This window comes from Otolemur garnettii, unplaced genomic scaffold, assembly GCF_000181295.1.
Source record: "Otolemur garnettii isolate 467f Iridium unplaced genomic scaffold, OtoGar3 scaffold00001, whole genome shotgun sequence".
NCBI lineage: Eukaryota > Metazoa > Chordata > Mammalia > Primates > Galagidae > Otolemur > Otolemur garnettii.
The window spans coordinates 46,972,361-46,987,024 of NW_003852396.1; the positions used below are offsets into that span (position 1 = coordinate 46,972,361).

The window sequence follows — 14,664 nt, forward strand, 5'->3', positions numbered from 1 at the left end:
AAAAAAAAAAAAAAAAAAAAATGGTGGCATCTTTCTTCTTGAACCCAGACAGCCTCAAAGTCCTTTTCAGTCATGCTCAAGCTTCAAGGATTTAGCTCCTTTGAGAGGCCCATAAGGGAGGATCATTTGAGGCCAGGAGTTAATGAAATCCTACTCTGTACAAAAAAACTTTTTAAAAAACTTAACTAGGCATGGTAGCAAGTAACTGTAGTCCCACTATACTTGGAGGGTAGCTTAAGCTCAGGCTACAGAGATCTATGATTACACCACTTTACTCCAGCCTTAATGACAGAACAAGTCTCTTGTCTCTAAAACCAAAAAACCTCTGAGAAGGAGTGGGGGTAAGGTGTTCGGGGTATTTCCTAGGTAACTGGTTAGCTATTGTACAAGTGAACCGTAGCTAGGATGTGGAGAACAGTTAAAGACAGTTGATTCAAGTATATAGAAGAAGCTTAGACTAGGAATCAGGAAACTTGGGTGTGGTTTCAGCTCTGGGAAGTGGTTCTGAATAAAAGACCACATATTTGCAGTCAAATCATGTACTTAAGATTTAAAAATAGAGCTAAGGGAGGTGCCTGTGGTTCAGTGAGTAGGGCGCCAGCCCCATATACTGAGGGTGGCAGGTTCAAACCTGGCCCCAGCCAAACTGCAACACAAAATAGCTAGGCCTGTGGAAGGCACCTGTAGTCCCAGCTACTCCGGAGGCTGAAGCAAGAGAATCCCCTAAGGCCAAGAGCTGGAGGTTGCTGTGAGCTGTGACACCACGACCCTCTACCAAGGAAAATAAAGTGAGACACTTACCTCTAAAAAAAGAAAAAATAGAACTGAGGAAAATAGATTAAAATACTCTCATTATATGTCAAAATGGTATTAAGTGTTAGAAACTAAGTGTTGTATAAATTCACATCTGTAATAGGAGCAAAATGAAATTTGATTATAGGGGAATAGTGCCATTCAAATTTAACTTTGAAGCTCGGCACCTGTGGCTCAAGTGGCTAAGGCGCCAGCCACGTACACCCAAGGTGGCGGGTTCGAATCCAGCCCGGACCCGCCAAACAACAATGATGGCTGCAACCAAAAAAAATAGCCGGGCATTGTGGCGGGCGCCTGTGGTTCCAGCACTTGGGAGGCTGAGGCAGGAAACTCGCTTGAGCCCAGGAGTTGGAGGTTGCTGTGAGCTGAGATGCCACGGCACTCTACCCAGGGGGACAGCTTGAGGCTCCTGTCTCAAAAAAAAACAAATTTAACTTTGAGAGGAAAGACTTTTCCTCCCTGTTAATTTCCTACAGTTCAGGTTTTAGATTTGGGAGGAACTCAAGAAGTCAACAAATTTCAACCCTAATTGGCATGTAGAACATTTTTTGACTTCCATCTTTTTTTCCTCTATTAGCACCTTTTTGCTAACATGGCTACTTCATCTGAAGAAGTTTTACTGATTGTGAAGAAGGTTCGCCAAAAGAAGCAGGATGGAGCTCTATACCTAATGGCAGAAAGAATCGCTTGGGCACCCGAAGGCAAAGATAGATTTACAATCAGCCATATGTATGCAGACATTAAATGTAAGTCAGCTGTATATTAAATGTCAGTCAGCTGTCTGATGTATGTATATGCTCTATTTCTAGTAATTTTTTATAGAAAGATGTTTTATACAGTCTTTGTGGGTTTAATTTTGTATCCAAAAAACCAGCCACATATAAATAATTTCAAAATGGGATCACTGAATATACTATTCTATAACCTGACCTTTTCATTTATTAATAGAATGTGTAAAGGTTTACATATGTTGATCTACTTCATATAGATCTACGTAGGTGGTCTGACAATTAAGTTCACAAACTCTGAGAATTTAATTTGTCAGACCTTGTATATACTTTCTTTTAAGTATTGAATCATACTTTGCTAGATATGCAATCACATGTATTTAGTCATTCCTCTATTAAAGGACATTAGGGAAGTTTCCAGAATTTTATTTTTGCAAATAATACTGCAGTATAGATCTGTGCACTAATATTTGAAGGATGTTTGTGCATCATACTTCCCTAAAAAGGATTTTGGGTTCAAATGATTCATCTATTTAAAGTGTTGATAAGTGATGCCAGATTCTCTTATAGAACATATTTTTACATTATTTTTCTTTTTATAAACTTAAAGTATGAAGTTTGAAATAAAAACTCCTTCTCTTTCCAAATTTGCAAAATTACCTTTGAATTTATTACCTAGAGGGTATACTACTTTGTTGTTCGGTAGTAATTAGGTTGAAAAGCATTAGATGAACCCTGGAATTTAAAAACTTTGCTCTGTAAAGGAATATCTACAGTTTACCTAATTAAGTCTTGAATAGGAGAGACCCAGGACAACAAAGCCATTGATCAATTGTGGCATGCCAACTATGACCATTAGGATGGATTCATTTATATTCTTGGGCATAAGATTCTTTTCTTAGATAAAATACTGTGTAGATTATAAGCAAGATGACACCTCCAAAGTTCACTATTGCCTACACTATATGATCTTTTGTCCACTATCTTGGTATCTTGGTAATAGTCCCTTTTTTAAAAACTTGGTTTCTGTGGGAAATGTCTGGCAAGTTCTTTTAAGTTTGGGAAGTAGATACCTGAAGCTAGAGCTGCACATAACAATTTTCCTTTTAAGTTGAATGTTTGAGGCTCGGCGCCTGTGGCTCAATCGGCTAAGGCGCCAGCCACATACACCTAAGGTGGCGGGTTCGAATCCCCAGCCCGGGCCACCAAACAACAATGATGGCTGCAACCAAAAAATGGCCGGCGCTGTGGCGGGCGCCTATAGTCCCAGCTACTTGGGAGGCTGAGGCAGGAGACTCGCTTGAGCCCAGGAGTTGGAGGTTGCTGTGAGCTGTGATGCCATGGCACTCTACCCAGGGGGATAGCTTGAGGCTCCGTCTCAAAAAATAAAAATAAAAAAATAGAAAAAAAAAAAGTTGAATGTTTGAAAGAATGTCTATTTCTGAAATAAACCATCGAAAGTCATCAATAAATTATTAACGGTGAAAATCAGAGTAGTTTTTACCTTAACTGAAGTTAGTTAAAAAATGAGAACATCTGGCTTCTCGGAGGCAGGAATAAGATGGAACAAGGATGAAGCAGTAACTGAGAAAAGGTGTGATTTGAAAGGAGTGACTAGGGCAGGTGGATTGCTTGAGCAACAGTGAGACCTTGTCTCTAAAAAAAAATAGCAGGGCATTGTGCTCAATGCCTATAGTCCTACCTACTCAGGAGGCTGAGGCAAGAGGATCACTTGAGCCCAAGAGTTTCTGTAAAATGAGATTTCCGTAAAATACTGAGCTATAACTCCATGGCATTCTACTAAGGGCGACAAAGTGAAACTGTCTCAAAAAAAAAATAGAATGGAGTGACTGTTTTGGAGGAATGGGATAATGAAACATGCTAGCTGACTGTAAATTGCTTCATTATTGCTGCTTTTAGCAGTAAGGTACTTTATGTGTTCTAACTGTTAGAAGCATCATCTTCATTGTCAGAGTTTCTGTTTGTTTAAACTTTTAATAGATCAGTTCATGCTAACATGAAAGCTGTAGGCAGTGTGTCACGCTACCATGAATCACCCATTTTATGGGACAAAGCCCTCCATCTCTGCTTCCTTTACAAAGTAGAAAAGCACTACTATTGCCAAGAAGCCCGTTCTTAGAACACAAGTTCTGCATTATGTAGGCACATCTTGGTATTCCCAGCCCTGATATTTTATTATAAAAGTCTTCAAAGTTATAGATAAATTTAAATGATACAATGAAAACCTACATAATATATCCTACAGTTGTTACTCTGCCATATTTCCTTTGTGAGTATTTTGTAAAATTACCTTTGAATTTATTACCCAGAGGGTATGGTACTTTGTTGTTCAGTCATAATTAGGTTGAAAAGCATTAGATGAATCCTGGAATTTAAAAACTTTTCTCTGAAAAGTAAAGTATGAGTACTTTACTCATACCTTGTGAGTATGCTTTTATTTTATTTTTTTATTTTTGAGACAGAGCCTCCAGCTGACGCCCTGGATAAGAGTGCCATGGCATCACAGCTCACAGCAACCTCCAACTTCTGGGCTTAAGAGATTCTCTTGCCTCAGCCTCCCAAATAGCTGGGACTACAGGTGCCCACCACAACGCCCAGCTATTATTTGGTTGTAGTTGTCTTTGCTGTTTGGCAGGTTTGGGCTGGATTCCAACCCGCCAGGTCTGGTGTATGTGATTTGGCACCTTAGCTGCTTGAGCTACAGGTGCTGAACCAAGTATGCTTTTATTGCTTACGTTATCATACCAAGAACATTTTAATAAAATAGCCAGTCCATTACTGCATTTCTTTGGTTGAGCCAATAATGTCTTTTTTAACCATGATTTTTTTTTTTAAACCAGTATGCAGTCTAGGTTCATGTAGTTGTGGCCTCTTTAGTATCTTTCAGAGTATAACCATGTTGAATATTGTACATTCTGGACATCTGATTGCCTCCTTAAGGTCTTGTTTCATTTATTCTTGTATATCTGTATATTTTTATAAACCGAAAGAGCTAGAGGATTGATTATAATCAGGTTAAACGTTTTAGACAAAATAATACGTAGGTGGTGATGTTTATTTCCTGTTCCTTTACTTCAGAAAGCACATGGTGTCAGGTATTCTACTTTAATGAGGCTATGTTTGATCACTTGGTTAAAATACTGAAACCGCATCTCTCAAATGTATAATTATCTATTTTCTCTTGCAGTGTTAGTAAATATGCCTTGGGGATTATGAAAAATCATTTTTATTAATAATAATGTTGATTGGAGGCAGTTTCAAGTGGATTCAGTGCTCAGTCCTCATTGGCTGTTTGGAAAGTTTTAGGGAAATCAGCCCTAGTTGAATGCAAATAAAAGCCCACTAATATATGGCAGAGAAAGCAATGGTTGAGAAATACTGCACAAAAAGGGCACTGTAGTGGGAAGCAGAGTGAATGTTAATAGTGAATTTGTTAAACCCACTGTAGTTGTATGGGATTATTTAAAAAGTGCATTTCTGCAAAAGCATGTATATTAGAACAGGGTAACTAAAGCCCAGAGGAATGCCAAATCTTCCTAGGAGAAGTAACCTATTATATAGCCATTCCCATGGTGTGAATTTCCTTATCTAACTGGCCTCATGCTTCTTTTTAGGCCAGAAAATCAGTCCAGAAGGAAAAGCTAAAATTCAGCTTCAGCTGGTCCTACATGCAGGGGACACAACTAACTTCCATTTTTCCAATGAAAGCACAGCAGTGAAAGAGCGAGATGCAGTGAAGGACCTTCTTCAGCAGCTGCTGCCTAAATTCAAGAGGAAAGCAAATAAAGAACTGGAAGAAAAAAACAGGTGGGAGGGGGAAAAACAGTCCTTTGAAAACTAGATTGTTTCTAGCTTATTATCTCTCCCCTGCTTTTTATTGTGATATTGTAATATAGGAAAATAAGGGCTTTTTAGTATCTTTACCTCTGCATTTAGTTTTCAACTTTGGTATCTTACTAGCTGTGTGACTTTTAGGCAAATGAGAATTCACAAACTCATAAGTTAAAGCCTAGCATCTGCTTAGGAGCAGAAATGAGATTAGAAGGTGCTACGGTTCCTTAATTTTCTTTTCCCACTTTGTCACGGAGAAGATACTGAATAGTTAGATGTGTGCTTATGAAAAAGCAAGACAGTATATAAAATAATGAGAATGTCTTCTGAGATGAATTATTCCATCACTGACATCTTACAGGCCATAAGGGCTTTCAGCTCCAAATGCTTATCACATTGAAAAATTAGTTGCTGGAAAATCTCAAGCATATCTCCTCTCTTCCACATTTGCCTTTATGTGTGAAAGATACACACAGTTGGCCTTCTGTGAGTACACATCCACAGACTCAACTTCAGATTTAAAATATTTGGAATAAATAGCAATATAACAACCAAAAGCAATACAAATAACAAACAGTAGGATAGCAAACCATTTAACATTTTGTATTATGTTAGATATTAATAAGTAATCTAGAGATGATTTAAAGCATATGAGAGGATGTTTATAAGTTGTATGCAAATAGTACATCATTTTCCCTAAGAGACTTGAACATCTGCAGATACTGTGGTATTGTATGGTACAAATATAGACCCAGTGATCTGTGTCACTGGGATACAGAGATAAGTAAGACCAGATCCATGCCTTCAAAGAGTTTAATCTCTACTACTGCAGACTTATCTCCATTTATCTGTACTTCATTTCTTAATTACTGAAAAATGAAGTAAATGAACTCTCCTATTTGGTTATCACAAACTGAAAATTGTTCTAATGCTTTTATGTAACTAAGGTATTTTTTAAATGTTGTTTTATTCTAGAAGTTCAATTATATTTAATATATTCTGTCCCCAGAATGCTGCAAGAAGACCCTGTTTTGTTTCAGCTTTATAAAGACCTTGTTGTGAGCCAAGTGATCAGCGCTGAGGAATTCTGGGCTAATCGTTTAAATGTGAATGCAGCAGAGAGTTCTTCCACATCTAATCATAAGCAGGATGTTGGCATTTCTGCGGCATTTCTGGTATGTGACCCTTCTAGATTTCTAAAGAGAAGAAAAAAATGACAACTCCAATATTTGTGTTAACAATGCTGTTTTTTTGGCAAAATTTAGCATTTCCTTGAAGTGTAGAAATCGAGCATTTCCTTAAAGTATGAAAACTTAGTATCCATAGTATTCTTCAAAAATATTTTTAAAATATTGTAGTATTAAAATACTCTCAAAAATATTTTTAAAATATATACTTCCGCTCAAGAGGCTAAGGCAGGAGGATCCCTTGAGGTCAGGAGTTCATGATTATAATGAAGTATAATCATATCACCGCACTTAGCCTGGGCTGCAGAGTAGGACCTTGTCTCCAAAATATATATGTACACACATATATGTATATGTGTATACATATATATATTTCTTTATTTACATTTACCCGTTATAATTTCTTGGTTTTTGGACTTTACCTTAAATGACTTTGAAAATGATGTTTTTAGAAATTGGACTAATACTTAATTTTCCCAATGCTTTTAAATTTAGGGCTTTCTAATGATTGCTGTATTTTACTTATAAAGTTAAATATTTAATGACCATATTATAGGAAAAGTAGAACTTGTAAAATGTATCTAATACAGCCAGCAGCCAGGTATGATGGCTCTTGCCTATAACTCCTGCATTTTGGAAGATCAAGACAGGAGGATCACTTGAGCCCAGGAGTTTAAGGCCAACCTAAGCAACATAGCAAGACCTCTGTCTCTATAAAAAATTAAAAAATTAGCTGGACACAGTGGTTCATACCTATAGTCCTAGCTACTGGGGAGGCTAAGGTAGGAGGATCACTTGAGCCCAGGAGTTTGAGATTGCAGTGAGCTACATTAGCATCAGCGCCTTCCAGCTTGGGTGATAGAGCAAGATCTCATCTCAAAACAATATCTAATAGAAAAATTATGAATGCCACACTTGTGGACTTATAAAATCAAATTCAGTTAGTCTGTACTGCAATGGAAACAGAACAGTAACACATCCAACAAAAATTTGAATACCATTTGTATTTTTAGTATCTTTTTTGGTGCTTAGTAGTGAATTAAATTAATAAGGCCTTCCCCGGCTCGGCACCTATAGCTCAACCGGCTAAGGCGCCAGCCACATACACCTAAGGTGGCGGGTTCAAATCCCCAGCCCGGACCCGCCAAACAACAATGACGGCTGCAACCAAAAAAATAGCCGGGTGTTGTGGCGGGCACCTGTGGTCCCAGCTACTTGGGAGGCGGAGGCAGGTGACTCGCTTGAGCCCAGGAGTTGGAGGTTGCTGTGAGCTGTAATGCCACGGCACTCTACCCAGGGGGACAGCTTGAGGCTCTGTCTCAAAAAAAAAAAAAAAAAAATAAGGCCTTCCCCAAAGAAACCAGTCAATGTTAGTTTTAGTTTGATGACTAAAACTAAACCAGAGTTTGTGGTGGTTTTTTGCAGTTTGGCCAGGGTCAGGTTCGAACCTGCCACCCTATGGGTCAGTGCCCTACTCACTGAGCCACGGGCACCGCCCAGAGTTTCTGGTGGTTTTGGTAATTTTGCAAGTTTTATGTTAAAGCTCCACTAGCTCTCTGCCTCTCAAATTTAGACATGGCTATTTGACCATATTAGACTTCCAAGGAAACAGATTTTACAGGTCATTAAGACAATGAGAAGCCAGTGCAGGCCTGTTTGAGCCCTGTCTCTATGCCAGAAATGAAAATGAGGGACTTACCTGTCTGCAGTTCATTTAGAAACTTTTTTTCCCATCTTTATCCATTGTCAAGAGCTTAGACAACTACCATGGTGTTCTTAATTAATATATGTGTGTATGTGGTCTTTATTTTAGGCTGATGTCCGGCCCCAAACTGATGGCTGCAATGGTCTGAGATATAATTTAACCTCAGATATTATTGAGTCTATATTTAGGACCTATCCAGCAGGTAAGAAGAGTCAGTTCTTTTAGAACCATTCACATGGTTAAAATATTTGGATGAACTCTTTAATCTATCAGTGAAAAACTGGGGCAGTGCCTATGGCTCAGTGGATGGGGCACCAGCCCCATTTACTGAGGGTGGCAAGTTCAAACCCAGCCCCAGCCAAACTAGCCCCAGCCAAACTGCAACAAAAAAAAGTAGCCGGGCATTGTGGCAGCTGCCTGTAGTCCCAGCTACTCAGGAGGCTGAGGCAGGAGAATCACCTAAGCCCAAGAGTTGGAGGTTGCTATGAGCTGTGATGCCACTGCACTCTACCGAGTGCAATAGAATGAGACTCTTATCTCTACAAAAAAAAAAATAAAAATAAAAAACATTTATTCACATTATTCCTGATCAAAGTAATTTACCCAGTACCTGACATAGACATCATAGGTGCTAAGGGCTCAGTATTGCTATCATCAGTTAATTGTATGATGATTTTTTTATTATTTCCATCAGTGGTTCTTAAGCTTTTTTTAGCCCTTAACATACTTGAGCATGAAATGCTAAACATGACATGTTACAGAAGCATCATCAGTTAACTGAGACCATCCTTTATACTGCCCAGAGTGATCTTTTTAACCCATAAATCATTTCCCACATAGATGTTATCCTAAAAGTATAGGTGCCTTGACCCCCACCCCTAGTGATTTTGATGTATAGCCAAGCAGGAGGGCCACTGCTGTGGTCATTCTTTGGACTAAACAGTACTTTGTTAAGCTATATTCTAATTCTCTTCTCATTTCCTTGTTAGCCCTTTTAGTCCTTAGGAAACATTTCTCTCCCTCAGGTCTCAGGTCAATCATCACCTCATTGCCACTTTTATGAAATCCTAATTAGGCCAGGATTAGTGGCTCATACCTGTAATGCCAGCACTTTGGGAGGCCAAGATGAGAGGATTGCTTAAAACCAGGAGTTTGAGACCAGCCTGGGCAACATAGTGAGATTCCCCCATCTCTTTTTAAAAAAAAAAAAAAAACTTTTTTTTTTTTTTTTTTTTTTAAATTAAATGAGCATGGTAGCATATGCCTGTAAACCTAGCTACTTGGGAGTCTGAGGTGGAAGGATCACTTGAGCCCAGGAGTTTAAGGCTACAGTGAGCTATGATCAGACAATGGCACTCCAACCTGGGCAGCAGAATGAGACCCCGTCTCCAAAAAACATATCCTGTTAGGCAGATATCTTAAATTATGATCAAAACCTTTGTAGATGAGCATGGTGGCTTACACCTATAATCCTAGCAATTTGGGAGGCTGAGGCAGGAGGATTGCTAGAGGCCAGGAGTTTAAGACCAGCCTGAATAAGAGCCAGACCCTGTCTCTACAAAAAGCAGAAAAATTAAACAGGCAGGTGGGGCACACCTACAGTCCCAGCTCAGGAGGCTGAGGCATACAGATCACTTGAGCCCAAGATTTTGAGGCTGCAGTGAGTTCTGATGACACCATTGCACTCTAGCCAAGCAATAGAGCAAGACCCTATCTTTCCACCCTCACCCTAAAAAGAACACTTCTATACCAAGCGAATTAAATTTTGACATTTTACTGGAATCTTGACATTAGTCCTGAGTTTTGTTGTTTGTTTCCTCTACTTTTATAGTGTTTCATAGAATTATCTTAAAGAATTATCAGAATGTAATATTATTTTTGTATCTTTCTGCTAAATTAACATGATTGTATAGTGTTTACTATGTGCCAGACACTATTCTGAGGGCTTTTTCTGTATTCATTTAATCATTGCATGTACCTATGAAGTGGGGACTGTTACGACCCTCATTGTACAGATAAGGAAACAGACTCTCTGTAGAAAGATTAATTTGTCCAAGGTCATACAGATAGGAAGTGGCAGACCTAGAGTTCTAAACTGAACTCTGTGCTTGAACACTATAGTCACTTGAATGGTGAGCTGAGCTGAGCTGAAATCCAGTAGGCATTGAGATCTTTATTTCCCTACTGCCTAACAGTGCCTTGTACTGAGACTGTGTGTAACTGAATGAGCAAACAAGCAAACTCAGGTCTGAATCCAGGATTCTTAGTGTTTCTATTAAAACCTCAAAACTTAATCCTCTTGGTGCAAACTAAGGTTTTGTTCTCATTTGCTAAGATTCATAGCAATAATGCCTCACCTGATCTCTCAAGTTACAGTTTATATTTATAATTATAATATTCGCATATACTGTGTAAAGTTAAGAACTTTTTAATCTTCTTTTTGCTACTAGTCTATTTCAGATGTCTAATTTGAGAGGTTTTAAGAAATGAAAATTTAGTATGAAACTATTTTTTTTCCACAGTAAAAATGAAATATGCAGAAAATGTTCCCCACAACATGACAGAGAAGGAATTCTGGACACGTTTTTTCCAGTCCCATTATTTTCACAGGGACCGGCTGAATACAGGGTCAAAGGATCTCTTTGCAGAATGTGCCAAAATAGATGAAAAAGGTAACTATTTATCCCTGACACACTGTGTATTTAACTTGGCACTCTAGTCATTAGATCTGTTAGAGATTTTTTTTTTTTTAATTTCTCAGAAAGGTAAGACATGCTGAACTTTTTTATTGCGTTGTTTTTTTAGGGTTAAAAACAATGGTTTCATTAGGAGTGAAAAATCCACTACTAGATTTGACAGCTTTGGAAGATAAACCATTAGATGAGGTAAGAAGTAATCAAAGAAGTTAATTGTCTTAAAGGGGCGGTGCCTGTGGCTCAGTGGGTAGGGTGCCAGCCCCATATACCAAAGGTGGCGGGTTCAAACCCAGCCTGGCCAAACTGCAACAAAAAAATAGCCAGGTGGTGTTGTGGGCGCCTGTAGTCCCAACTTGAGACTGAGGCTGAGGGAGAGAATCGCCTAAGCCCAGGAGTTAGAGGTTGCTGTGAGCTGTGACGTCACAGCACTCTACCGAGGGCAACAAAGTGAGACTCTGTCCCTTAAAAAAAAAATCTTTGTCTTAAAGAAGATAAATTTCTAGCTTCCCCCATCAGTAGTTCTTCAGATAATAGAGGGCTTAACATGATATTGAGTCCAACTTTATGCTCTAGCTAACATTTAATCTTCAAAAAGTGAATAAATATTAACAAAGATGATACCGTAATAAACATCTATTGGTTTCCTACGGCCTACCAAATTTGGAGTACTTTTACCTTCCACCAGATCTGATAGGTTTCAGCAGCTAGACTAGTGTTTTTCATTTTTTAACCTTTTTTATCTCAGGGCACACTTGAACCTATAGTTAAGCTTTTGTGGCACACTTAAATTATGCTGATCAAAAAAAAGCCTAGGTGCAGTGGCTCACATCTGTAATCCTAGCACTCTGGAAGGCTCAGGCAGGTGCATTGCTTGAGCTCAGGAGTTCAAGACTAGCCTAAGAAAGTTAGCCTGGTGTGGTGGGGGGCACATATAGTCTCAACTACTTGGGAGGCTAAGGCAGGGGGACCACTTGAGCCGACGAGTTTAGGGTTGCTGTGAGCTGTGATGCCAGGGCACTCTTCTGAGGGCACCAGAATAAAACTCTGGTGCTCTGAACTTCCTTTAAAAATAATTAAATTCCATTAAGGATCTTTAAAAATTTTCGTGACAGGGTGGTGCTTATGGCTCAGTGAGTAGGGCACCAGTGCCATATACCAAGGGTGGCGGGTTCAAACCCGGCCCCGGCCAAACTGCAACAAAAAATAGCCAGTGTTGTGAAGGGTACCTGTAGTCCCAGCTATTTGGGAGGCTGAGACAAGAGAATCGCCTAAGCCCAAGAACTAATGGTTGCTGTGAGCTGTGACACCATGGCACTCTACCACGGGTAACAAAGTAAGACTCTGTCTCTTTAAAAAAAATTTTTTTTTTTTTTTCCGATGGCACACTGGTTGAAAGTTACTGAGCTAGACCATCAAGTATGAGTTACCTACCTCATCATCATGACTATAAACCTACAGATGAGTCCAGTCACAGAGAAAGAGATGGTTCTTTCTCTGTCAAGGATAATTTCATTTCTGCTTCTATCTTATAGGCCAGGAACCTGCCCTGCCCCCCTCAGCTATTCCCTTTCCTCTGATTTTTCATTTTCTTGCCCCTCTTTTGATTTCCTTTCTGCTGGCTATATAAACATGTTCACTCCTCTTTTTGCCCTTAACTTTCTCCTCACCAGGTGAGAAAAACTGGTATTAAAATAATTGTGCTGGCTCGGCGCCTATAGCTCAACCGGCTAAGGCGCCAGCCACATACACCTAAGGTGGCGGGTTCGAATCCCCAGCCCGGACCCGCCAAACAACAATAATGGCTGCAACCAAAAAATAGCCGGGCGTTGTGGCGGGCGCCTGTGGTCCCAGCCACTTGGGAGGCGGAGGCAGAAGACTCGCTTGAGCCCAGGAGTTGGAGGTTGCTGTGAGCTGTAATGCCACGGCACTCTACCCAGGGGGACAGCTTGAGGCTCTGTCTCAAAAAATAAATAAATAAATAATTGTGCTGTTACCTAATTATAAACTAACATAAAATGGTCCTTCATGCTCAACATTAGTCACTTTCTTAATAAAATGCAATTGTTCTCTTGGTAATTTTCAAAATTCATTTATTTCAGTAAATCTCAACACATTACAGTCCCTGGCTTATAATGCAAAAGGACCAGGCATGGTGGCTCATACTTATAATCCGAGCACTCTGGGAGGCCAGGGTGGGAGGATCACTTGAGCTCAGGAGTTTAAGACCAGCCTGAGGGATGGTGCCTGTAGCTCAAGTGGCTAAGGCGCTAGCTACATAAACACCAGAGCTGGGTTTAAACCTGCCAGCCTTGGTGTACGTAGCTAACGCCCTTACCCACTGAGCGATGGGCGCTGCCCCTGATCAACTTTTGTTACAAGTGTTTGTGTATCCAATGTGTAGCCCAAGACAACTTTTCTTGTAGTGTGCAACAGAAAATAAAAAAGGCTGAGACACCTCTATAGGATTGGTATAAAAGTAAAAAGATCATAGTATTCTCTTGTGTGGATATATCAACATTCACATAACCAGTCTTTTTACTAGAAATGGACTAATTAAATTTTTCATTTGGTGCCTCTTCCTTCATTGGCCTCTAATTGTTACAGCTGTCACAGGCTATGATCTTGGGCCTCCTGAATGCATTCATTCTATCCATTACCTTAATTATGTAATAATGAATCCCAAATATTCCTCCCATGTCTTTAATTCCAGAGCTCCAACTGCCCTTCTTGATAATCTGCTATTACATATTTCACAGACATCTTAGCCTAACATGTCCAAAATGGAACCTTTGATTCCCATCCTGATAAATGTACTTTCTCCTGAGTTTATCTCAGTAAACAGAATTACCATTTGCCAAACCAAAAATCTGGAAGTCTCCTTGATTAGTCCCCTATTTTATGTCTTAACATTCTGTGGACAAGTCCTCTATAATACATCTTCGATCTGTATGCATTTCTCTTTCTCCACAGGTACATAAACACTTTTAAGTTCCACCATCTTTGGTCTGATTGCTTGCTTTAGCCTCCTAATTGATCTGTCTTTGTACTCTCTTCCTAGTACATTTTATAGTTCATTCTCCCCTTGCAGTAAGAGATACAGTATAAATTAGATCTTAATACTCCTGTATGTGAAATTCTTCAATGTCTTCTAATTGAACATAGAATAAAACCATAACTCCTACAAGACTCTGCTTGATTTGGCCCCTACATCCTTCTGACTTGGGCCACTTCCACCCACTCATGCTCCAGACATGACAACCTTCCTTCAGCTCCATGCCAAGTGTTTTCTACTTCACAGCCTTTGTACTTGGCTATCTTTCTACCTGCTCTTCCCCTGTCTTCTACCCATCTTTAAACATTGGTTCTAATATCACTTTGTCAGGAAGACCTTTCCAGTCACGTCCCCAATTCAGTTCATCACGTTACCCTGCGTTTTCTTTATTTTCTGCTTCTAAAAAAGATGTTTTTACTTGTTTTACGAGATAATTGCTAGTCAGTCTCCTCTCTGAAAAGTGTAAGCCCCATGAAGCTGATTTTATTATTGATTATTGGCCTATCCCCAACACATGGCATGTATTAAGTACTTCATAATTATTTAATAAATGGATGAATGGGCTCGGCACCTATAGCTCAACCGGCTAAGGCGCCAGCCACATACACCTAAGGTGGCGGGTTCGAATCCC

General features: G+C 39.5%; 1 protein-coding gene across 4 annotated transcripts in view; it reads left to right on the top strand.

Moving 5' to 3' along the window:
* GTF2H1 (general transcription factor IIH subunit 1) overlaps positions 1 to 14,664 on the top strand; it is a 48,554-nt gene that overhangs the window by 9,507 nt on the left and 24,383 nt on the right. For 3 of the 4 annotated variants that reach the window (XM_023518754.1, XM_003781155.3, XM_023518774.1), the window contains 6 exons: positions 1,391 to 1,559; positions 5,177 to 5,369; positions 6,403 to 6,568; positions 8,394 to 8,487; positions 10,808 to 10,957; positions 11,091 to 11,170. In XM_023518754.1, the coding sequence (XP_023374522.1) occupies positions 1,406 to 1,559; positions 5,177 to 5,369; positions 6,403 to 6,568; positions 8,394 to 8,487; positions 10,808 to 10,957; positions 11,091 to 11,170 (837 nt within the window). In that variant the 5' untranslated portion in view covers positions 1,391 to 1,405. Of the gene's footprint in view, positions 1 to 1,345; positions 1,560 to 5,176; positions 5,370 to 6,402; positions 6,569 to 8,393; positions 8,488 to 10,807; positions 10,958 to 11,090; positions 11,171 to 14,664 lie in introns of those variants that run through there. The other variant, XM_023518732.1, reaches the window with a different exon arrangement.